Here is a 25611-nt window from a genome sequence, read left to right as displayed (position 1 = left end):
TTCCCGCCACCTCTTGAAGATTCCCCAGTTCTTTTTCTTTTTTTTTTTTAACTCCTCAAATAACATGATAATACATGGAACATGACACTACTTGAAATGAGAGGACAGTGCAGAAGACTAAAATGGAAATCAATGACTTTTTTCAATATGTAAAATCACTGAGACATTGTAGGACTTCAACACCATGCAAAGAATATTCTTCACTGTAATTCAGAAAGTGGTTAGAAGTTTCAGAGCCCTTCGGTTTTGCTGTATGTCAACACAGGGTGGACACCGTCGAAAGGTACAATCGACCCTTAGAAGTTTATAAACAGCAACTTTGGACTTCTGTTCCACTTGGAATCTGAAATCTGTGGTCTGGAGCAATAATTTTAACCTGGGAAGCTTACTCGTCTTACACAGCACAGAACAGGGTTTGTTTCATACAAACACTGTCAAGAACCCTAAGGAAACGAAGTTCTGAAGTCCAGCTGGAGGCAGGTGAAAGTCTTCTTGTCTCTGCTTGGAAATCTAACAGCACGATTGCCACAGTTTTTTAAGCTGTTTATCTTACATTTGATTAACATCAAAATCACAAAGGTCCTATCTTAGTAACACATACAAATTTAACAAAATACTTTCCTGGTTGTCATTATTATATCTCTGGATTACTTCTTTTCCTTGGGTGTCTTTTAAGTCTTCAACATTAAAAGGAGCAAATTTCTAGCAAAATGAAATTCACGTGTATCTGAACTCCAACAACACAATCTATTAGGAGACGTTACAATTTAAACAGGAATGGAGATCACAGCATATTTCAACGAATAACGCTTAACTGTGCATCAGTTTAGCTTAAAATGGCAAAGTAGAGCCCAGTCTTATAAAAACATAACTACAATGACTATAATGAATTTGTCATGGTAATTTTTCTTTCTTTAGTTTTTTTTTCCTTGATTTCTTTCCTGGTTTCTGAGTCAAATCTTCTAACAGTAATATATCAAACTCAAACTATTTTGCAACAGACATGAATCAGCATCTTTGTTCCACATGACCCAGTGACCAAAACGACCAACTCCATGAAGAAGACTTCAGGGTGATTTATTCCCTACCTAATTAGCTCATCAGGTTGACCAGCACTTTCAGCATGAAATGTCCCTTTGCAAAATATTGATATCCCAATGCTCACTATTTAAATGCTTTCTTTCTTCTTCTTCTTCTTTTTTTTTGTTTTTCATTTTGAGGCAGAGTCTCACTCTGTCGCCCAGGCTGGAATACAGTGGCATGATCTTGGCTCACTGTGACCTCTGCCTCCTGGGTTCAAGCGATTCTCCTGCCTCAGTCTCCTGAGTAGCTGGTATTACAGGCATCTGCCACCACGCCCGGCTAATTTTTGTATTTTTAGTAGAGACGGGGTTTCACTATGTTGGCCAGGCTGGTCTTGAACTCCTGACCTCAAGTGATCTGCCCGCCTCAAACTCCCAAAATGCGGTGACTACAGGCATGAACCACCACATACAGCCCTATTTAAATGCTTTCTGAAAGTAGATTCAAATAAATACAATTTCCAAACCCATAGGGACACAGCAGCAAGGAAAACTCAGCTACGACAAATTCTTATGCCTGTCCATTCACCTTCCATAGTAGTACTACCTGGGAAGAATGAATGTGTGTCAGGCAAGGTTAGATGAACATCCGCCCGACATTAACTTCCCATGATTCCACTCCTATGTAAGAGGCAGGTATATTCTCTTCTTCTTCCATACACGCTTTCTATGGCATCAACTATACTCTTTACCCATTATTTTCCAAATTTAATACCTTGGAAAAAAATGTCCAAGTTTTATCACACTAAAAGTCTATAAGAATCCAAATATCATTTTTATTTTGGTTCTTGTGTGTAGACCAGAATATTCTGCAATGCAGTCCATTGTAATTTACAGTGCTATCAAGAGCTGGCATAAGCTTAAAGGAAAAGAGCCCCAGATTTAAAAAATGCAATGGAGAAAAGCCCATCTTAAGACACTACTGACTTCCTCCAAATTCATAAAAGAAATTCCCTACTATGATGGTTACTACTGAACGTCAACTTGATTGGATTGAAGGATACAAAGTATTGATTCTGGGTGCGTCTGTGAAGGGGTTGCCAAAGGAGATGAACATTTGAGTCAGTGGGCTGGGGGAGGCAGACCCACCCTTAATCTAGGTGGGCACCATCTAATCAGCTGCCAGCACAGCTAGGATACAAGCAGGCAGAAAAATGTGAAAAGAGAGACTGGCCTAGCCTCCCAGTCTCCATCTTTCTCCCGTGCTGGAGGCTTCCTGCCCTCGAACATCAGGCTCCAAGTTCTTCAGTTTTGGAACTCGGACTGGCTCTCCTTGCCCCTCAGCCTGCAGACGGCCTATTGTGGGACCTTATGATCATGTGAGTTAATACTTAATAAACTCCCCTTTATCTATCTATCTGTCCATCTATCTATCCATCTATTCCATTAGTTCTGTCCTATCTATCTATCTATCCATCTATTGCATTAGTTCTGTCCCTCTAGAGAACCCTGACTAATACACCTACCATATAATGCCAAGAGTTCCTGGCTGCCTGGCTTAGTTCTAGTTTCTCATAAGTGACCAGAGAGAGGGGAAAGGCTCACAGTCACTGGAGGTGGAAGGGATGGGCAGAGACTGATGGTGATGCTGAAAGCAACAGGAGATGTCCACACTGCAGGTCAGGGATGCCACGTTTATCTGACGAAGTGACATTTAGAAATGGGAAGAGTATTGTGCAAGCGTATGGTGGTGTCCTCTATGAGTTACCTTGGAAAGCTGTCTAGTGGGTAGGATATTTATTACCTGAGAACCAAGCTGAAAAGCTAGGGAGGAAGATCCCATTTTCTTCTCACCCTGCAGTCAGTCAGGGAAAAATTGGGGCAAGTAATTTTCCTTCTCAGTGATTCCCGGTTCTCTTGTGTAAAACAGGTGACAACAACAAAATCACCTGCAAGACTCACTTCATGGAACACAACAGAAACTCTGCATAAGAAAAAAGGAAATCCACAAAGCTTGCAGAATGGTAGGAACTACCATACATATATACGCACTGTTTTAGGATGTAAAAACTCCCGAATAAAAATGCTCTAACTGGAACCTCAAGATCAAACTGCGAGTTGGAGAGAAGATAAGGGACTGGGCTGAAGGAAGTGCAGTACCCGGGCAAAGGCACACAACTGGTGAGCAAAGGGGCAGAGAACAAGCTCAAGGTCTCAGACGTCACCTCTTGAGCTGTTTCCATAACACCACATGCTACTCATATTGATTGATTGATTGATTGATTGATTGACATGGTCTCTGTCACCAGGCTGCAGTGCAGTGGCATGATCTTGGCTCACTGCAACCGCTACCTCCCAGGCTCAAACTATCCTCCCACCTCAGCCTCCCAAGTAGCTAGGACTACAGGTGCATGCCACCGTGCCTAACTAACTTTTTGTAATTTTTAGTAGAGACAGGGTTTCGCCATGTCGCCCAGGCTGGTCTTAAACTCCTGGGCTCAAGGGATCCGCCTGCCTCGGCCTCCCAAAGTGCTGGGACTATAGGTGTGAGCCACCGTGCCTGGTTGATTCTACCCTTTTCACTGCGAGTTTCTTGCATCAAGAGGGCTTTGTGTTTCCCAGAGGCCCAGCACACAGGGTGCCTGGGGGTTGGCTCCACAGACAGGGATGGCTGCCATCTGTGCCACCAGACACCCACGCAGTACAATCAACCCTCTTCTTGGCCCCCATCTGCCAACGCGGGGCCCAGCTGGACAACTTCTGGTTTGGTCTAAACTAGGAGAATGTCAGGAACTATTTCCCACCCTTGGCACTAACATGAAGAACGACCGCTGCAAACTGGTTTGATTCAAAGTCAACGAGAGACTTACCCATGGCTGTTCCCGCTGAAATCTGCTGCCAGATGGTGTTGTGCTATTCAGGTAATTAGACAGACACCCAGAAAAATTACAATGTGAATATCTTCTGAACTAAAAGTAATCAAATATTAAAGTGTAATTTCAAAAAAACCTAACAAGCTCACATTGAGACTTGCTTCTCAAACGACAATCTAAATACAAATTCACTGAGAAAAGGGAAAAACACAGCAGGTACCCACACACACACAAAAGCACAGTGTACCCCTTCATTATTTGGATGCCAAAGTCCGTTTTAAGGAGGCTGTCAAGAGCTTCCAGTTACTAGTGGCATTCAACACACAGTCACAACAAAGTCCCTACACATCTGATCCAGCAGGGCACTAAACTGCGTAAACCCACTCATATGCACAAGAAACCACACAGGGGAAAAAAAAAAAAAAAACAGAGCTCTCACTTTCGAAGGCTGCTGAATTTTAATCTCCTGGGAATCAGACGCCGAATCTGACTTGGTGCCTCCAGAATTTGGTTTCTCCTTTTTTCTCTTCTGTTTCTTCTTTTTCTTTTTGGCTCCCAAATACCCTCCAGGACTTCTGCAGGAAATGCAAAGACGGTGAAACCAACCAACAACAAAAAAAAAATCATTAAATGAAATTGAATTGCATACAATTAATCATTTCGAAAACCACAGATGTTACAGGCAGTAGAAAATAACTGTGTTAGGATCTAGGTGAGGAATTAAAGGTAGTAGCGTGAAGATGATAACAGGCAACACAGAAGAATACCAGTCCCTGCTCAGTCATCCTGCAGGTGCTTAGATGTCGCGATGCAGGAAGACTGCAGAGATAAACCACATTTTATAACTAAAGTAAAATAGTTTCCACGGTTATCACTACTCTCCTAATCGACGTTTAAGTCAGCTTTCTGGAGGAGAGGTACATGATATGAAAAACTCCATTATAAAGATCTCTCGGGTACAATAAAACACTAATCTTGAAGCAACAGTACTAAACAAACTGCTTTTTCGCGGAGGAGGAAATGTTCCCTGATAAAGATTTTTACTACTGAGGCTAACAGGGAAAAGCTCTAAGTGTCTAGCTACAGAGAGAGACCCTGTCACAAACAAACAAACAAAACACAAAGCGCTAGTTTTGTTACCTAGTATCTAGGTTACAAAGGAAATTTTCTTTCCACTGGTTATTCATGTGTTAAGGTAATGAACTTTTCAATTTAAAATGGATAATTCCTCTGTAACGTCCAAATATGAAAGGCATGTGCAATAGTGAGAGAAACTATTTAAGAACTAAGCACTTTGCTGGGCACAGTGGCTCATGCCTGTAATCCCAGCACTTTGGGAGGCTGAGGCTGGTGGATAGCTTGAGCCCAGAAGTTCGAGACAGCCTGGGCAGTAAGGGGAAACCCAGCCTCTACCAAAAAAAAAAAAAAAAAAAAATTAGCCAGGTGTGGTGGCATGCACTTGTAGTCCCAGCTACTCAGGAGCCTGAGGTGGGAGGATAGCTTGAGCCTGGGAAATGGAGGTTACAGTGACCCAAGATTGTGCCACTGCACTCTGGCCTGGGCGACAGAGCTGGAGAAAAAGAAAAACGAACTAAGCACTTGAGCTATAGATTCATATTTCTACTGTCATTCTAAAATAGAAAACAGTGCTTATTTTGGGAGATACATTAAGACTTTGTCAAGTGGTACCCTAGTGGTCTAAAAATAGTAAGGCTTTGCCCACCTCACAACGAGCAGTTTATTTTCATCAACAGAATCAAATCTGTGCTGTCATGATGTTTATATTTTAAATCACCTGGTGGCCAAGGACACCCATCAATATCTGACTAGCAATTGGGATTGAACAAACATATCACAGCCAGGTACGCGAGCTAGAAATATACTGTAGATACGTTCAGTTTTATATATTCTCTGGTTTGGGAGTAGGACTATTTTAGGCTTTCCTCTCCCAGTGTTCCTATTGCTGGCACCCTGTGAATTGGTGAATCTGTTGTACTGTTACAGTGTGATTTACATATGCATTTGCACGTGCTACTTAAGAAGTCTATTCATACTTGCGTCCCTAAGGTCTCCAGTGCCTCACACCAGTACACACCAATACAAATGCTTGCGGAATGAATGAATGGATAAGCCTGGCTCTAGAGGTGGTGCCATCACCTATTCCCAGGCCATAAAATACTTCTGAAAGCTACCACAGTCCCAACCTCAATGCTAAAGCCTACTGCAACTTACCATCAAGTATTTATTGAACATTTACTATGTGTTCAGCATTATCTTGGGGCCAGAGGCTGGGTGGGAGGGACCAAAATCATGGTGGACATGCCCATGACTTCACAACCCAGGGGATTATCCCTCTCCCACCTCTACCATTTATTCTAACTGCTGCTGGTTATGGCTTTCCAGAAACCACTAAGAGCCTGGGACCTCACAGCTTTTCTGTACAGTACTTCAACTTTAAAATATCTCCACATTTCCAAGAAGCTTGGTTACAGAGAGATATAGAATAAAAGGCAGTGACTGGTAAGGATGCTTTGAAGTAGATGCCTATCCAACTGGATGAAAATATATTTGTCCTGGGTGTCAGTTAATAATTTTCTCAGCCAGGTATGGTGGCTCACGCCTATAATCCCAGCACTTTGGGGGGCCGAGGCAGGAAGATCGCTTGAGCCTAGAAGGATGCCTTGAGACCAGCCTGAGCAACACAGTGAGACCCTGTCCCTATAAAAAGTAAAACATTAGTGGGGCATGGTGGTGTGCACCTGTGGTCCCAGCTACTTGGGAGGCTGAGGTGGGAGGATCACTTGAGCCTGGAAGGCTGCAGCGAGCCATGATCATGCAACTGCACTCCAGCCTGGGCAACAGAGTAAGACCCTATCTCAAAAACAACAACAACAACAACAACAACAATGATGATGACAACAACAGTCTCTAAAATAGATAAACTCATGGAAACTTGAGAGGAATTGGAGACATTTAAAAAATTAAAACACCAGACCATTTCACCAAAAATTCCTTAAGTAAGTTTATATCACCTATTCTATAGCTTATAAAGCTTGTTCGATGAGGTTTCCAAAACTCCATTTTGGCAGCTAATTGATGCTACATGCCAAAACTTTTTTTTCTTCCAAACAGTGTTGCTAAAATTTATATTCTTATTTTGGCATAATGGAGAGAGCGTCATCATTTTTGTTTACTCTAGTTCAGCAAGAGTTTTTCTTTTTCTCTCTTTCAGCTGAACTTTAAATTGACAGGGAGCTACAGAAATGCGTACTAAGTTGGTCATCCCAGCCTCCAAACTCCCAGACATATCTGATAGCATTTATACAATGATGAGAGGCGAGCTTCCCAGCCCTTCAGTGAGGAAGAGCTACTTTTCCATTTCCTGAGGCCATGAAGGAAAGGAGAATTTGAGAATCAGGGCTGGCCAGTGCACCGCCTGATACCCATGAGGATAATTATAATCAAAAAGAAAGAGCCAGGCCGGGCGCGGGGGCTCACGCCTGGAATCCCAGGACTTTGGGAGGCCGACGCAGGTGGATCACGAGGTCAGGAGATCGAGACCATCCTGACTAACACAGTGAAACCGTGTCTCTACTAAAAATACAAAAAATTAACTGGGCGTGGTGGCAGGCACCTGCAGTCCCAGCTACTTGGGAGGCTGAGGCAGGAGAATGGCGTGAACCTGGGAGGCGGAGGTTGCGGTGAGCGGAGATCACGCCACTGCACTCCAGCCTGGGCGACAGAGCGAGATTCCATTTCAAAAAAAAAAAAAAAAAGCCAGTGTTGGCGAGGATAGAGAGACGCTGGAACCCTCATACACTGTTGATGGGAATGTAAAATGGAGCAGCTGCTTTGAAAAACAACGGACAGTTCCTCAAAACACTAAACACAGATTCCCTGCACACCCTAGCCGCTACACCCAACAGTACATAACTGAGAGAAATGGAAACTTATGTCCACACAGGAACTTGTTCACTAATACTCATAGCAGCATCATTCATAACAGCCCAAAACTGGAAACAACCCAAATGTCTATTCTCTATGAATGGAGACAGGAAATGTGGTCCATCTATAGGATGGATTATTCAGCAATAAAAAAACAAAGCACCGATAAACACCACAACATGAATGGATGCATCTCGAAAACACTAAGCTAAGTGAAAGACACCAGTTGCCAAGGACTATGTATTGTATAATTCCATGTCTACAAAATGTCCTGACAGGGAAATCCACAGAAACAGAGCTAGATTAGTGGTGCTCAGGGGCTGGGAAGATGGAGGGCTTGGGCATGATTACGGGATGTGGGTTTATCTTGCGGTTGGTGCAAATGTTCTAAAATTGATTGTAGTGATGGGTACACAACTCTGTCAATAAACTAAAAGCTGCTGAATGGTATACTTTTTTTTTTTTTATTTTTTAGTTTTTGAGACAGAGTCTTACTTTGTCACCCAGGCTAGAGTGCGGTAGTGCCATCTTGACTCACTGCAACCTCTGCCTTCTGGGTTCAAGTGATTCTCCTGCCTCAGCCTCCCAAGTATCTGGGATTACAGGCACGTGACACCACGTCCAGCTAAGTTTTGTATTTTTAGTAGAGACAGGGTTTTCCTATGTTGGCCAGGTTGGTCTCAAACTCGTGACCTAAAGTGATCCACCCGCCTCAGCCTCCCAAAGTGCTGGGATTACAGGCGTGAGCCACCGAGTCCAGCCTGAATGGTATGCTTTAAACGAGTGAATGGTATGGTTTGTGAATTATATCAAATGCAACAGTTAGAAGTGTTGACAGGTGACACTCCTGTCCTTGGGGGTGACAGGATGATGTTATGGCCAGAGCAGATCAGGAGTCGGCTGTGGCTGCTTAGCCAGGGGTTTGCATCCCACAGGACTCCAGGGACTCTGGAGGGAGAAACATGACGGAAAGAGACATCCCCGTGCCTGGGTGGGAGAGGTGCTAAGCAGGCTTCCAGACACTGAAGGAAAATCCATGCCCAAAAGAAGACTCTCCTGGAAATCCAATGAAGAAAGACCGATTCGGACTCCCAGTACTCAGGGCTGATTACCGAGTCATGGAAGTTCAGCCTGCATGTCATGTGGCCCTTTAAGAAAGATTCCTCGGTCTTGAGGAGCACAAGTCTCACCTCCCTCTTCCCCAGGGTTGCATATGAAAGGTCACAAAGAAAAGGCTCTCAGTTTTGCCACCTCTGAAAGCCCAGACACTTCAGCCTGCATCTGGGAGAATCAGTGGCATGTTCAGACCTCAAGTAGAAACCAATACATTCCTTCTCAGCCATGGAAATGGCAAATATTCAATGAGCACATCCAGCAAATCTCTTCAAAGAAGTATTCATGGAAACTACAGACAAGACTTAATGGGAGAGCCAATGTAATAGAGCCATGTAAACGCTTTACAGGTGGTCCACAATGATATCCACAAAACCCATCGTTTCTCTCTCTGGACTCACAGCTGGACAGCTCTTCCCAGCTGCCTCGCAGCCAGGTGTGGTCACTGACTGAGTTCCAGCCAGTGGGAGTGACGTGTGTCACTTCCTGCTGTCCAGAAACCCTTGTGGGTGGCTTCCCCATGCCCTTCCTGTCCTTTGTGCTGTTTGGATGCAGACATAGGTGAGACCCCTGAGGACAGCAGAGCCACACGATAGCGCAGCCTCAACCCTGGATGACAGAATGAAGGAGAACTCCCTCACCATCATCAGAACACATGCCCAAGGCTGGTCCGTGAATGAGAAGGGAACTTCCACTGCGTTGTTCAATCCCACGTTAGGGTCTCTTGATTACAGCAGCCCAGCCTCATACAACTAATACATCAATCTTAAGAGTGACATCAGGCTGGGCGCAGTGGCTCACGCCTGTAATCCCAGCACTTTGGGAGGCCAAAGAGGGAGGATTGCTTGATCCCAGGAGTTTAAGACCAGCCTGGTCAACATAGGAAGACCCCCATCCCTACACAAAAATTAAAATTAGCCAGGTGTAGTGACATGTGTAGTGACATTCCCAGCTACCCGGGAGGCTGAGGTGGGAGGATCACCTGAGCCCAGGAGGCTCAGGAAAGATACTCTCCCTCTCTCTAAAAAAAATAAATGAATAAAAATAAAATAAAATAAAATAAAATAAAATAAATATATATAGAGAGAGTGACATCAAAGGAGTTCAATTTTTGGTATGTGAATTCCAGAGGGGTAACTTAGCTCCTGTCCACTGTGAAACAGAAGAAACATTAGTGGTTTGAGACTAATTATTTTACAAATATTTCCCCCCTTAATTTCCAAGTTCCTGCATGGAAAATGGGAGGAATAGAGCTGATTGTAATATTCTCCTTTGCATTTTCATGCATTTTTGAAGTAGTGTATAATAATCACAATACCTTTATAAGGAAAACATTATTAAAATACAACAGAACTGAAGACTAGATAAACAGGTCCATGAAATGCAACAGACATATCAGTAACAACCCATGATAGTAATGAAACTTGATATATAATGAAGATCACATCATAAACCAGTAGTGAAAAAAACTTTTCAATACACAGCATGAGAAAAGCTGAATTCCTACATGCAGAAATATAAAATTAGTTTGCTACATCCCACAACATGAAGAAAAAAAACCACAAATTCCAAATGAGTGAAAGACCCAAACTTGGAAAACAAAACCTTAAAACTGAAGGCGGTGATGTCCATTTACTCCACATCTTTCTAGTGCCTAGAACAGTGTCTGGCATATAGTAGAGGCTCAAGTAAACATCTGTCAAATGAATAAGTGAAAGAATTAAACGATAACTTCATAATGTCAGTGAAGGAAATAATTACTCAAACAAGGACTCAAAAGTACAAACCATAAGAGATAATAACTTTTGACTACACCAAAGTTAAATATTTCATGGTAAAGTGATTATAAAAAAAATTTTATGTCACAGAATGAGGTCAGACATTTATAACACAAATGAGAAAGTATTACCAATCAGAATATATACAAAGGTCTTTTCTCCTTCACATTTTATTTCTAGGATGGTAGAGAAAGACAACATTATATTCTGGCCAGGACTGCAGGCATTAGGTAGAGTTTGGCTACTTGGGTTTGAATCCTGACTCCGCAAGTTCCCAGCTGTGTGACTTTCAGTTTATTACTTAACCTCTCTGTGCTCCAGTTTCTGTAGCTGTAAAAGGATGATGTTTTCAAAAACCAGTATTAGGCCAGGTGTGGTGGTTAATGTCTGTAATCCCAGCATTTGGGAGGACAAGGCAGTAGGACTGCTTGAGTCCAGGAGTTCAAGACCAGCTTGAGCAACACAGCAAGACCTAGTATTTACAAGAAATAAAAAATTAGCTGGGCATGGCGGTGTGTGCCTCTGGTCCCAGCTACTTGGAAAGTTGAGGTGGGAGGATCACTTGAGCCCAGGAGTTTGAGGCTGCAGTGAGCCGTGATCGTGCCACTACAGTCAGACTGGGCAACAGAATGAGACCCTGTCTGAAATAAATAGTATTAGAAAAAAAGTGAGGATAAAAAGAATTCATACATCTAAGAATTTAGTATAGTAGCTGGCACACAGAAATCATCTGGTAGAAGCCAGCTATTATTATGATTGTACTGCTTTAATTTTTAAATATAATTTATTGCTAGCTGGAACTGTATTGTTTCTCTCTAACTAGAATGTAAGATCCATAAAACAGTGTTTTCCATTGTATTCCTAGCACCGAAAACAGTGTCTGACATATAAAAGATCCTCAATAACTATTTGCTAGATGAATGACAAATCAATAAAAAAATCATTAAGAAAAAGACAAAAGACTGACAGAAGAATGGGCTGACAATATGAATAAGCACTCCACAAAAGAGGCAGCCTTAACAACCAATAAGCTTATGAAAACATGCTCAATGTCACCCATTGATTTGGCAAACATTTTAGAGTCTAAGAATATCAGAAGAATGTGAGGAAAGGGAACACTCACATGCTGTTGGTAAAATGTAAACTGAAACAACCACTTTGTAGAGCAGTCTGGCATTGCCGCTGCCACCAACACCGCTGCCACCACCACCACCACCACCACCATCACCATCACCATCACCATATCATTACTAACATCATCACCATTATCACCACCACCATCACCACTACCATTGCCATCATCACCATCACTGCCACCATCACTACAATCACATCATCATCACCACCAACATCACCACCACTATCATCACCACCACCACTGCCACCACTGCCATAACCACCATCATCACCATCACCATAACATTACTAACATCATAACTAACACCATTATCACCACCACCATTGCCACTACCATTGCCATCATCACCATCACTGCCACCATCATCACCATCACTACAATCACATCATCACCACCATCATCACCATCACTATCAACACCACCACCACCACTGCCATTACCACCATCATCACCATCATATCATTACTGCCATCATTGCCATTCTCATCATCACCATCATCACCACCATCGCCACTACCATTGCCATCACCACCATCATCACCATCATCACCATCACATCATCATCACCACCATCATCACCATCACCACCATCATCACCATCACCACCATCATCACCACCACTGCCACCACCACTGCCATTACCCCTATCATCACCATCATCATATCATTACTACCATCATCACCATTATCATCATCACCATCATCACCACCATCGCCACTACCATTGCCATCACCACCATCATCACCATCATCACCATCACATCATCATCACCACCATCATCACCATCACCACCATCATCACCATCACCACCATCATCACCACCACTGCCACCACCACTGCCATTACCCCTATCATCACCATCATCATATCATTACTACCATCATCACCATTATCATCATCACCATCATCACCACCATCGCCACTACCATTGCCATCACCACCATCATCACCATCATCACCATCACATCATCATCACCACCATCATCACCATCACCACCATCATCACCATCACCACCATCATCACCACCACTGCCACCACCACTGCCATTACCCCTATCATCACCATCATCATATCATTACTACCATCATCACCATTATCATCATCACCATCATCACCACCATCGCCACTACCATTGCCATCACCACCATCACTGCCACCATCATCACCATCACTATTATCACCATCACATCACCATCACCACCATCATCAGCACCATCACTATCACTACCACCACTTCCATCACCATCATTACCATCTTACCATTTCTGCCATCACCATTATCATCACCATCACCATCAGCACCATCGCCACTACCATTGCCATCACCATTACTGCCACCATCAACACCATCACATCATCACCACCACCATCACTACCCCCATCATCATCACCATCACCATCATCACCACCATCTTACCATTTCTACCATCATCACCATTATCATCACTGTCACCATCAGCACCATTGCCACTACCATCACCATCACTGCCACCATCAACACCATCACATCATCATCACCACCATCACTACACCCATCATCATCACCATCACCACCACCACCATCGCCATCACCACCATCACTGCCGCCATCATCACCATCACATCACCATCACCACCATCACTACTGCCATTATGGTCACCATCACCATCATTACCACCACCACCACTGCCGCCATCACTACCATCACCATCACCATCATCATTATTGCCACCATTACCACCATCATCATCATCACCACCATCATCACCATCACCATCATAATCATCACCACAGCAGGTAACATGCTGCAACACTCATTATGTGTCAGGCATGGTACCAAGCACCCTAGAGATAACAACTTCGTAAACTGTCACACTGGGAGGTAAATGCTATTATTATTCCCATTTCATAGATGAGGAAACTGAAGTAGAGAGAAGTTAAGTAATTTACTGAAGGTCACATGGCTAATAATGGCACAACCAGAACTTGAATCCAGACAGTCTGGCTCCAAAATCCACATAATTACTACCCTACGTTGTCTCTCATTTACGTACGTCCTTGGGTTGACCATCTTTTCAGATTACTGGCAATTTTTAGGTCTTCTTTTGTAAACTGTCTAATTGTGATCTCTGGACATTTTTTATTCACCTGTTTTACGGAATTGTAATAGATCTTTGTGCTGCATGTGTGCACATGCCCTGGTGTTCTGGTTGGAATACCAAAACACTTCACCAGAAGGAATAACACTACTAGGAAAAAAATATGAGGTTTTGGTACAGTGGATAAAAGACAAAGGTAACCCAAGGTACATCACACTACCTGCTGCTGGAAGAGAATTCACACCCACAGTTGGGGAAGTTGGCTAAGGTTGACTCAGGTTATCAGGCTGTAGTGGCCAAAGTTGGTCCTCATCCTGGATTGGGGCACCCCTCTTACCTAAGTTGATCATGTGACCATCAAATTCAATAATGGCTTTCACCTGCAGTTCAGGATTTGAAGAAGTCACACAAATGAGTTTCTTTTTGTCAGTGGCTCATTTGCGTAATTCCAGTATGAGTTTCTTCACTCTTTTTTTCCCAAGTGTAATGCAGAGTCCAGAGCAGGAAGCCAACCTTCCAGCTGTCATCATCTGGCTGCACTACGGCCTCATCTAAAGTAGGATTTCAGCTCCATCACGGGTTTGGTAGCTTCAACCCATACTTAGTGCGTCCCTTCTCCTCTTGCGATTGGTGTAGGGAGTATCTACAAAGCAACATCGTCTCTGTGCAAAGCAGTAAGTCATGGACAAGCCCCAGAAGGCTCAAGAGCTCAGAGCTGTCCCAGAAGTGTATGGCCAGTGAGGGACAGAGATCATCAACAAAGATCCATCAAGCAGGCAGGTGGCTGCAGCTACTGAGGCTACAGCTTTGGATAAAGGTGACTGTGAAAGTAGCCAATAATTTAAATCTTTACACGGGTGTTAGCTAGCTCTAGACAATGGCTGAACAATAAGCCCTGGAATCAATACAAGCGTGGCTGGAAAAGAGGAATCTTGATGATCCCCTTTGCTAGCTTCTAGTCCAGTTTGTTAACTAGTCCCTCTTTGCTAGCTTCTGGTCTAGTTTACTAACTCATCCCTCTTCTTACACATTGGGCTGTTCCAAGTTTTTGATTCTTCTAAACCTGTACCGTATTTGTACTGGAAATGTGGGAATGTATATTCTATCTCATTAGCTTCCTCCTTTCTGTTTTTGTTTGTTTGTTTTGTTTTGTTTTTTGAGACAGAGTTTCACTCTTGCTGCCCATTCTGGAGTGCAATGGCGCCATCTTGGCTCACTGCAATCTCCGCCTCCTGGGTTCAAGTAAATCTCCTGCCTCGGCCTCCCGAGTAGCTGGGATTACAGGCATGCACCATCATACTGGCTAATTTTGTATTTTTAGTAGAGACGGGGTTTCTCCATGTTGGTCAGGCTGGTGTTGAACTCCTGACCTCAGGTGACCTGCCCAGCTCGGCCCCCCGAAGTGCTAGGATTATAGGTGTGAGCCACAGTGCCCAGTCAGCCTCCTCCTTTCATAATTATTTCATTATTATCAAACAATTTTGGTGTCTACATCACATAAAAGCCCAATTCTGATGAGACAATGTTAAACTATAATAAACTTTCATACAACACTCATTGGCCAGAAATGCATCTAGCATGAAGTTTAGTTTGTGAAGTAAGACCTGTCTTTGTAGACAGTGCAAGCTCAGAATACAGGAAGACATATTTTAAGTGCTTTAAAATTTTGTTATTTACATATCTTTAAGATCATTATACACAATTGAAGATGAAATTCAAATTGTTCAGCCATTTGACAGACAAACAGGGATAGATCCGTGGCTTATGAGCCTCAAGGGAGCTGGTGGCTCACAAGCGTCAAGTTGTAGATGGTTTTAAAAAGAAAAAAAAAGTTGGCCGGATGTGGTGGCTCATGCCTGTAATCCCAATACTTCGGGAGGCCGCGGCGGGAGGATCACCTAAGGTCAGGAGTTAGAGAACAGCCTGGCCAACATGGTGAAACCCCGTCTCTACCAAAACCATAAAAAATTAGCTGGGTGTGGTGGCACGCACCTGTAATCCCAGCTACTCGGGAGGCTGAGGCAGGAGAACTGCTTGAACCTAGGAGACAGAAGTTGCAGTGAGCCGAGATCGTGCCACTGCACTCCAGCCTGGGCGATAGAGTAAAACTCTGTCTCAAAAAAAAAAAAAAAAAAAAAAAGGTTGTAATACTCACACACAGAAGTGAGATAGCTTGGTCCAAGGCTGGTATATGAGCATGTGATATGCGTTCAAGGGCAAAGGCCAGAGATGAGAGACAGAGAAAACAGTTTCTATGAGCAAAGTCAAAGGTCAAAGACAAGTTGGCGAGGCTGTACAAATGGCGCTTTTCACCAGGAATCACAAAGGTGAACCTGGAGTCCTCAAACACAAAAGGAAATGCACCTCCCAGATCCAAAACGGAGCCAGAGGTCATGGTCCACTCTGGGATGGTAGAGGAAAGAAACAGAAATTTTTAAAAAACAGAGAAAGACCACAGAGCTCTGAGAAGTTGTCTACAAGACAAGAAGCAAGTGACAGTGTCTAGAAGGGATGGCTTAAACCTGGGACAAGCAGGACTGGGGTCTCTCCTTTGCCAAAATGTATCTTTTCCCCTTATCCTTAGGAAGTGACAGCAAAAAGTCAACTCAAGAAGAACCCTGGGGTCTGATGGGACCCTGATGCATAAAGTCTGTGGTTTTCTCAGAGCTATTCCCTCTCAGAACCTTCCCCAGCCTTCTGTTATCCCTGAGGATGGGGTCAGGCCCAGGACAAAGTATGTACTTGTCAAATCATGAGTTTTAAAGACAAATGGCTCCCTTTAAGCAGTCTGTTTTATTTACCAATGAAGACACTCATCCCCGGAGGGGTTAACTGACTTCCGAAGTCCAAGTGAGGGTTAGTGAAGGAAGCTTTTTGATTCCTGGTTTAATACTCATCTCAACACACCGCACTGCCTTCCTAAAACTTAACTGAGAAAGATTTTAAATATTTTTTAGGAAACAGTCTGGAGAGGTGATACATGTTCAAGGATATTAACTTCAGCCCTGTGTTCTAGCACAAAAGACTGAAAACTACCTTACTGTCTACTAACAGGGGACAGATTAAAGAGGTAATGGTATATCCATTCAATGCTACAATATACAGTAGCCCCCCCACCCTTTTTTTGGAATGGAGGTTCAATAGAAGAGAAAGAGAAACAGCTCTCTCTCTATATGGAGAGAGGAGTCTCTGAGTGGAAAGGATCCATATACAGCCTTTTTAAAAAGGAGGTTGGAGCTGAACATGGTGGCTCACGCCTATAATCCCAGCAACTCCAGAGGATCACTTGAAGTCAGGAGTTCAAGACCGGCCTGGGTAACACAGTGAGACATCCACCTCCGCAAACTCTAAAAAAATACAATAAAACTAAAAGGAGGTTGATCTATGTATTTTGATATATAAAGACCTCCGAGATAGGCTGTTAAGTGAAAAATTAAGAGGCATGCTGCCATTTGTGTTGAAGGCCTGCGGAGGCACATGTGTGCACATGCCCCCATCCTTGCCAGCACTGGAAGGACGCGCCAAGAGCCTGCAACAGGAGCTGCCTATCAGGGAGAAGTTCACTGCAGGGAGAATGAGACTTAACTTCGCTGCCTCTCCTTGATGCCTTTTGAATTCTCTACCACATAGCTGACCTTTGAATAGATCATACTACTTACTCAAAACATTACATAATGAAAACACGAAAACGTCTCTAAGGCCAAAGTTACACACAGATGTTTTGTTTTATTTGTTTATTTTTTTGAGACAAGAATCTCGCTCTGTCGCCCAGGCTGGAGTGCAGTGGGTGATCTTGGCTCACTGCAAGCTCCGCCTCCCAGGTTCACGCCATTCTCCTGCCTCACCCTCCCGAGTAGCTGGGACTACAGGCCCCTACCACCAGGCCCGCCTAATTTTTTTTTTGTATTTTTAGTAGAGACGGGGTTTCACCATGTGAGCCAGGATGGTCTCGATCTCTTGCTCTCGTGATCCACCCCCCTCGGCCTCCCAAAGTGCTGGGGTTACAGGCGTGAGCCACCACACCCGGCCTACACGCAGATGTTTTATTAGTTAGTATACAGGCTGAGCTGTGTGGGCTCTAGTCCCAAAATAATAGCCGCTCACAACACAAGCACATTTAACTTTCATTAAAAGGTCTCTGCATCCCTCAGTGGGGAAGTTGTGCCCTAAGATTACAGCAGGGCTGAGTCCCTCCATCCTGTCTCCCCTGCCCCAGGATGCTGGCTTGGTGCAGGTGCTCTGGAATAACTTCCTACCACTGGTATGCATATCCCAGCCAGCAGGAGGGATGAATGGGGCCCTCCAGGTGCCCAGAGCAAACAGTGTCACTGTGGAAGAAGGGGCCCACTGGCAGCCTTGGCCATGAAGCTCCAGCAATAGGGAACTGAATAAATAATGGTACCCTGTATAGAATCACGTGACGGGATGGCCAGCCAATTGACCTGACTCAGGTGCAGGCTGTGCGGTGACCCGGAAAGACATTCAAATGACCTTTCTTTGTTTTTTGTTGTTTTTTCTTTTTTTTTTTTTTTTTGAGACGGAGTCTCGCTCTGTCGCCCAGGCTGGAGTGCAGTGGCCGGATCTCAGCTCACTGCAAGCTCTGCCTCCCGGGTTTACGCCATTCTCTTGCCTCAGCCTCCCAAGTAGCTGGGACTACAGGCGCCCGCCACCTCGCCTGGCTAGTTTTTTGTATTTTTTAGTAGAGACAGGGTTTCACTGTGTTAGCCAGGATGGTCTGGATCTCCTGACCTCGTGATCCGCCCGTCTCAGCCTCCCAAAGTGCTGGGATTACAGTCTTGAGCCACCGCACCCGGCCCAAATGACCTTTCAAATGACAACAGATCAATACAAACAATATACAGTAGGCACCCCTTATCCTCAAGAAGGTGTTTCAAGTCTCCCAAGCAATGCCTAAAACCACGGCTAGTCCCCACTCCTATCCTGCATAGCCTAGGCACAAAGGTATTTTTCCTTTTTCACAATTTTATGGGTAGATTATTATTATTTTTTGTTATTCAGTTTTTATTTCATTGTCATAAACTTAACTCTGCAATCCAGCTAGGCATGGAAGGGAACAAGGAAAACATGGGATCCAAAGGGAACTGCAGTGAGAGCACAAAGATTCTAGGATACTGCGAGCAAATGGGGTGGAGGGTGCTCTCCGGAGCTACAGAAGGAATGGTCTGGTGATGAAGGTAAAACACACGTCAAACTTATTCGAGTTGTCCACAGTCTGCAGTGGCGATCTTCTTGCTGCTCTTGCCATTCCTGGACCCAAAGCGCTCCATGGCCTCCACAATCTTCATGCCTTCTTTCACCTTGCCAGAGACCACATGCTTGCCATCCAACCGCTCGGTCTTGGCAGCGCAGATGAAAAACTGGGAACCGTTTGTGTTGGGTCGAGCATTTGCCATGGACAAGATGCCAGGACCTGTATGCTTCAGGATGAAGTTCTCGTCATCAAATTTATCCCTGTAGACGAACTTGCCACCACTGCCATTATGGCGTGTTAAGTCACCACCCTGACACAGAAGCCCTAAATTAATTCTGTGAAAGCAGGAACCCTTATAACCAAATCCTTTCTCTCCAGTGCTCAGAGCACGGCAGTTTTCTGTCTTTGGAACCTTGTCTGCAAACAGCTTGAAGGAGACACGCCCCAAGGGCTCACCGTTGACGACCATGTTGAAGAACATGGTGGGGTTGACCATGGCTGAGAGTACAGGGCTCTGGGCGGCAGTGGCATCTGCAAAGCCTTTTTTTTTTTTTTTTTTTTTTTAAGAGACTGGGTCTCACTCTGTCACCCAGGCTGAAGTGCAGTGATGCAATCACAGCTCACTGCAGCCTTGAACTTCTGGGCTCAAGTGATCTTCCCGCCTCAGCCTCCTGAGTAGCTAGGAATACAGGTATATGCCACTATGCATGGCTAATTTTTTTTTTTTTCTGTAGAGGCAGGATCTTGCTATATTACCCAGGCTGATGCCGAACTCCCAGGTTCAAGTGATTCTCCCACCTTGGCCTCCCAAATCGGTGGGATTATAGGCATGAGCCACTGCACCTGGCCCCAAGGATTCCTTCTTACAACCACAGTATATCATCTTCTTTTCTTATTGAGAACGTTCACCTTTTCCCTTAAGAAAGCACTTTATGGCTTCTCTATGGTGTATCCAAATTGCCAGTGCCACTCCTCTTATGCTTCAGGGCCATGAGGAAGTAAAGTAAGGGTGACTTGAAAACAAGCACTGTGATTCCAAGACAGTGAATCTCATCACAGAGACGGCTACTAAGTGAGCTGCAGGTGGGGACGCTGGCACAGGGAGGAGTCGCATCCAGGGTGGGACAGGGTGTGATGGTCCCAGATTTCATCACGCTACTCGGAAGGGCATGAAATTGAAAACTCAGGCATTGCTTCTGGAATTTTCCATTGAATATTTTCAAACGCATGAAGAGTAACTACAACTGCAGAAAGCAAAATCACAGATAAGGGGGTGATGTGGTTTGGGTGTATCCCCACCCAAATCTCACACTGAAGTGTTGGGAGCAAGCCCCCAAAATCTGGCCATAAACTGGCCCCAAAACTGGCCATAAACAAAATATCTACAGCACTATAACATGTTCTTAACGGCCCTAACACCCAAGCTGGAAGGTTGTGGGTTTACAGGAATGAGGGCAAAGAACACCTGCCCCGCCCAGGGCGGAAAACCGCTTAAAGGCATTCTTAAGCCACAAACAAAAAGCATGAGCGATCTGCGTCTTAAGGGTGTGTTTCTGCTGCAATTAATTCAGTCCATCCCTTTGTTTCCCTTAAGGGATACTTTTAATTAATTTAATATCTACAGAAACAATGCCAGTAACTGGTTTGCTGTTAATAAATATGTGGGTAAATCTCTGTTTGGGGCTCTCAGCTCTGAAGGCTGTGAGACCCCTGATTCCCCACTTCACACCTCTATATTTCTGTGTGTGTGTCTTTAATTCCTCTAGCGCCGCTGGGTTAGGGTCTCCCCAACCGAGCTGGTCTCGACATTGAATTGTAGTTCCCATAATCCCCACGTGTTGTGGGAAGGACCCGGCGGGAAGTAACCGAATCATGGCGGGGGTTACCCTCATGCTGTACTCGTGACAGTGAGTGAGTTCTCTTTTATAAAGGGCTTTCACCTGCCTCACTCTCATTCTCTCTCCTGCCACCCTGTGAAGAAGGATGCATTTGCTTCCCCTTCTGCCATGAGTGTAAGTTTCCTGAGGCCTCTCCAGCCATGCAGAACTGTGAGTCGATTAAACCTCTTTCCTTTAAAAATTACCCAGTCTAACGCACATCCTTATAGCAGCATGAGAACTGATTAATACAGGACTAATATACTGCTATATTTGCATTTTTGTAAATATTTATAAACAGGAAAATGTATATACGAATATACCAAGGCATGGCGTTTTTGCTTAGTGATTCATTCTAATGTCCTACATTAAAAATGTGGTTTCGCGTAAAGAACTTTTTAAAAACTTCATTTGGAAACTGAAACAAGCACTCTGCTTTCGCTGGTTCTTTTTTCAGTTTTCTTAAAATGTTAATAAGTACCCCCAAATTAGTGAAGAGCAAGTATCGTATCCCCCTGCTCTCCCAAAAAAAAGAAACACTAAAGGAAAAACCTGTGGGAATTTCTTATATTAACTGAATCCCCATCCTTCTCTGGGAAGGTACTGCATGAGCTGGAACACTGAGGAAACACAGCCACGGGAATAAAGAAGTCCCGATTTCCCCGGGGCATGTGAGTTTAAGCCAGGAACAGAAGCGCACTAAACAAAACAGAAACTGTAAAGGTGACATCCCAATTCAGCCCTTGAGTCCAACCAGATTTTCTCCTAAGGCTGGGAAAGCATGACAGGCCACTACCTTACTCAAAGCACCCACAAAAAGCCACCATCAAGGGCAGATTGGGCATAGGCTGCAGCACTGGGGTACAGGTGGGCTGAAGTGGGTACCTCCCGGCAGCACTTTCACCCAGGAGATTCCATGGGCCATGTCACTTCTCACAGGAACCTGGCTTCATGGAACTCGGAATGATGGTGATGCTGGGGGCAGAGGCTCCAGAGAAAGGGGTGCTGATATGTACGAGGCTACAGGTAAGGCAGTCAGAAAAGAGATGATTAAGCCATGAAAGAAGCAAAAAAAGAAAAAAACTTGTTACGAATTACACTGATGCTATAAAATAAAAGGAGTCCTTTAAGGGACTAGAGAGAATAGAGTTCCTAATTATTGATTTGCAATAGTCTTTAAGCAAAGAAATGTATGATTTTTTAAAAATTAATTCACTGACCCATTACGCTGGTGAATTTTGGCTCCAAAGGTGTTCAGGTTGGTAATCAACCTATGACTTGTAAAGAAAAAGACCTTGAGACATTATCAAATTACTCTTATCGAGAGTCCATGAGACTGTAGTTTAGTGAAAAGCAACAGATTTACAGTCAGATAGACTAAAAAGCTAAGTTTGAATTTGAGTTATGGCCTGGATAACTTATGAAAACTGATAAGCCTCAGTCTCTTCATTTGTTATTGTAATGAGTCAACCAGGGAAAATATATAAGGCCGGGCATGGTGGCTCACGCTTGTAGACCCAGCACTTTGGAAGGCTGAAGGAGGGCAGATCACTTGAGGTCAGGAGTTCAAGATCAGCCTGGCCAACATGGCGAAAACCCATCTCGACTAAAAACACAAAAGTTAGCCGGGCATGGTGGCAGGCACCTGTAATCCCAGCTACTTGGGAGGCTGAGGCAGGAAAATCCCCTGAACCCAGGAGGCAGAGGCTGCAGAGAGCCAAGATCACGCCACTGCACTCCAGCCTGGGTGACAGACTGATACTCTATCTCAAAAAAAAAAAAAAGAAAGAAAAAGAAAAATACATAAGCATATACCAAGAGCTCAAAAAATTAGTTATCATTTAAAAATGTGGGGTCCTATAGAGCCGAACAAAACTAAAAACTCTACAGCCAAAGTCCTCTCCATGAGAAGTAGAAAAAGAAAAGCCTTCACCTATTATTAAAGCATATAAAATAAAGACAATTTGAAATACATTTGTCAATGGGAATTAAGAGCTATTGGAATCCATTCTGCAAATCTTTAGCAAGTTACAAACACAGGCAAGGTACCAGATATTCCAAGGACTGGAGACTGAAAGTGCTGCCTCCGTGCGCACAGTCTACCTGTGAGTAGACAGGCAGACACATACTGTGTTCTGTAGACATGTTTTGAGGTGTGTCTAAGTTCAGGCTGCTATTACAGACTACGGTAGACTGATTACTTAAACAGACATTTATTTCTTGCAGTTTTGGAGGCTCGAAGTCCACCAAGATCAGGGTGCTAGCAGGGTCAGCTTTTTGGTGAGGGCCTCATTCTTGGCAGAGGAACAATGTGCTGGACTGTTAATCACTTTATAAGCACACACTGATCCCATTCATGGGGGCTCCACCCTTGTGAGCTATTTACCACCCAAAGGTGCCACCTCCAGACACCATCACGTTGGGGATTTAGGCTTCAGCATATGGATTGGGAGGGACATACAATTCAGTCCCAGCAAGATGCCAGCATTGCTCACTATGTTCTTCCCTGAAAACTCCCTTTGCCCATAGGTCTCACCAAAGGTGTGGCCCTCAGTGACCATGTTGTACCACACAATACCCTCCTACTCTTCCCTTTCCATTCTCCACCACAGCGGCCTGGATCATGCCTGGATAATCCCTTTCTTGGCCAGAAACCAGTGAGATCCTTTCTGGAGAATCTGAACTAAGGAACAGATGCTTGGGGCAGTCTAGTTGACAGAGAGGAAGACAGAGAGGGAGAGAGGTTAGAAAGGCAGACGGACCTTGGGTACTTGACTTTCTAATGTCTAATTCTAATAAAGTCCAGCCATACTTTATTTTCAGATAACCTATTGTATATTTAAATAAAACTTGCTTGTTTGTGTGTTTGTTTTCTTGAGACAGAGTCTCACTCTGTCACCCAGGCTCACTGAAGTACAGTGGTACAATCTCGGCTCACTGCAGTGTGTGCTTATAAAGTGATCTCCATCTCCCAGGTTCAAGCAGTTCTGCCTCAGCCTCCCGAGTAGCTGGGATTACAGGTGACCGCCATCACGCCGGACTAATTTTTGTATTTTCAGTAGAGATGGGGTTTCAGCATGTAGCCCAGGCTGCTCTAGAACTTCTGAACTCAGGTGATTCACCCGCCCTGGCCTCCCAAAGTGCGGGAATTACAGGCGTGAGCCACTGCACCCAGCGAAATAAAATCTTTTACTCCAGCTGGTTGGTAGATGCTACACACACACTAAGCAACAGACGCAAAGACCCACGTTCCCCATTTGCGATTGTGGACAAGGCACTCACCTCTTGGAGCCACAGCTTGGCTCAGGAGAACGAGGGTCTGCCCGAGTGGAGGGCTGGGGAGATAAAGTGATAGCAACTGGGAAAGATGTTATGGGACGGACACACTCACTAAGAGGTAGAGGGCCTCTGGCAGGGGTCAACGCCTTCGGTCATAGTGACTGCGGAAGGCTTCGTGAAAGAAAGGACATTTGGGCTGATCTTGAATTTAGAGAAGAGGAGAAGAAAGATCAGGAGACACTCTCAGAAGCGGAGGAAGCCATGGCCCACAGAAATGCGTGGGCAGTAACATTCCTGTTGGTGAACAACGATGTCTGACACTGAATTCAAAGTTGTTTTCTGCGCTACTCTATAATCAGACCTCCCTCCCTCCCCATGAGCCAAAAATGCTTCAGCAAATGCTGTACACAATAGCTGGATTTTAGTGATTCCTGGGAGGAGGGTGGTGAGAGACACAGAACTGAAGACCATGTTCCACCCAAGGTCAAACGTTGAACAAAAAGAGCACACTAAGGACACACAGGCACAAGGAGCCCAGTGATGGGGTAAACTGGCTGCAGTGTGGGTGTGCTTGAGGACCATGAAAACTTAAGACCCCAAGAAACCCCCATGAACATGTATCAGCTTGGGCCATTTTGTTTAGGTACTAAAGGAAAGGTGCCAGGCTCGGTGGCTCAGGCCTGTAATCCCAGCACTTTGGGAGGCTGGGGTGGGGAGATCACCTGAGGTCAGGAGTTCAAGACTAGCCCGGCCAACATGGTGAAACCCCATCTCTACTAAAAATAAAAAAATTAGCTGGGCGTGGTAGTGCATGCCTGTAATCCTGGCTACTCGGGAGGCTGAGGCAGGAGAATTGCTTGAACGCGGGAGGTGGAGGTTGCAGTGAGCCAAGATCATGACACTGCACTCCGGCCTGGGCAACAGAGTGAGACTCCGTCTCAAAAAAAATAAAAATTAAATTTCTGGCCGGGCGCGGTGGCTCAAGCCTGTAATCCCAGCACTTTGGGAGGCCGAGACGGGTGGATCACGAGGTCAGGAGATCGAGACCATCCTGGCTAACACGGTGAAACCCCGTCTCTACTAAGAAATACAAAAAACTAGCCGGGCGAGGTGGCGGGCGCCTGTAGTCCCAGCTACTCGGGAGGCTGAGGCTGGAGAATGGCGTGAACCCGGGAGGCGGAGCTTGCAGTGAGCTGAGATCCGGCCACTGCACTCTAGCCTGGGCTACAGAGCGAGACTCCGTCTCAAAAAAAAAAAAAAAAAAAAAAAAAAAAAAAAAAAAAAAAAAAAAAA

At 44.6% G+C, this 25611-nt stretch overlaps 1 protein-coding gene across 4 annotated transcripts in view; it reads right to left on the bottom strand.

Moving 5' to 3' along the window:
- Positions 1 to 25611, bottom strand: part of NMT2 (N-myristoyltransferase 2) — a 62660-nt gene that overhangs the window by 29390 nt on the left and 7659 nt on the right. For 2 of the 4 annotated variants that reach the window (XM_025397424.1, XM_025397425.1), the window contains exons 2-3: positions 4335 to 4470; positions 3893 to 3935 (exon numbers count right to left, since the gene is read on the bottom strand). In XM_025397424.1, coding sequence (XP_025253209.1) covers positions 3893 to 3935; positions 4335 to 4470 — 179 coding nt within the window. Of the gene's footprint in view, positions 1 to 3892; positions 3936 to 4334; positions 4471 to 24321; positions 24375 to 25611 lie in introns of all 4 variants that reach the window. The other 2 variants (XM_025397422.1, XM_025397423.1) reach the window with 2 other exon arrangements.

This window comes from Theropithecus gelada, chromosome 9 (assembly GCF_003255815.1).
Source record: "Theropithecus gelada isolate Dixy chromosome 9, Tgel_1.0, whole genome shotgun sequence".
Lineage (NCBI taxonomy): Eukaryota > Metazoa > Chordata > Mammalia > Primates > Cercopithecidae > Theropithecus > Theropithecus gelada.
The sequence above is the reverse complement of the archived record's forward strand: the minus strand, read 5'-3'. Positions and strand labels throughout refer to the sequence as shown.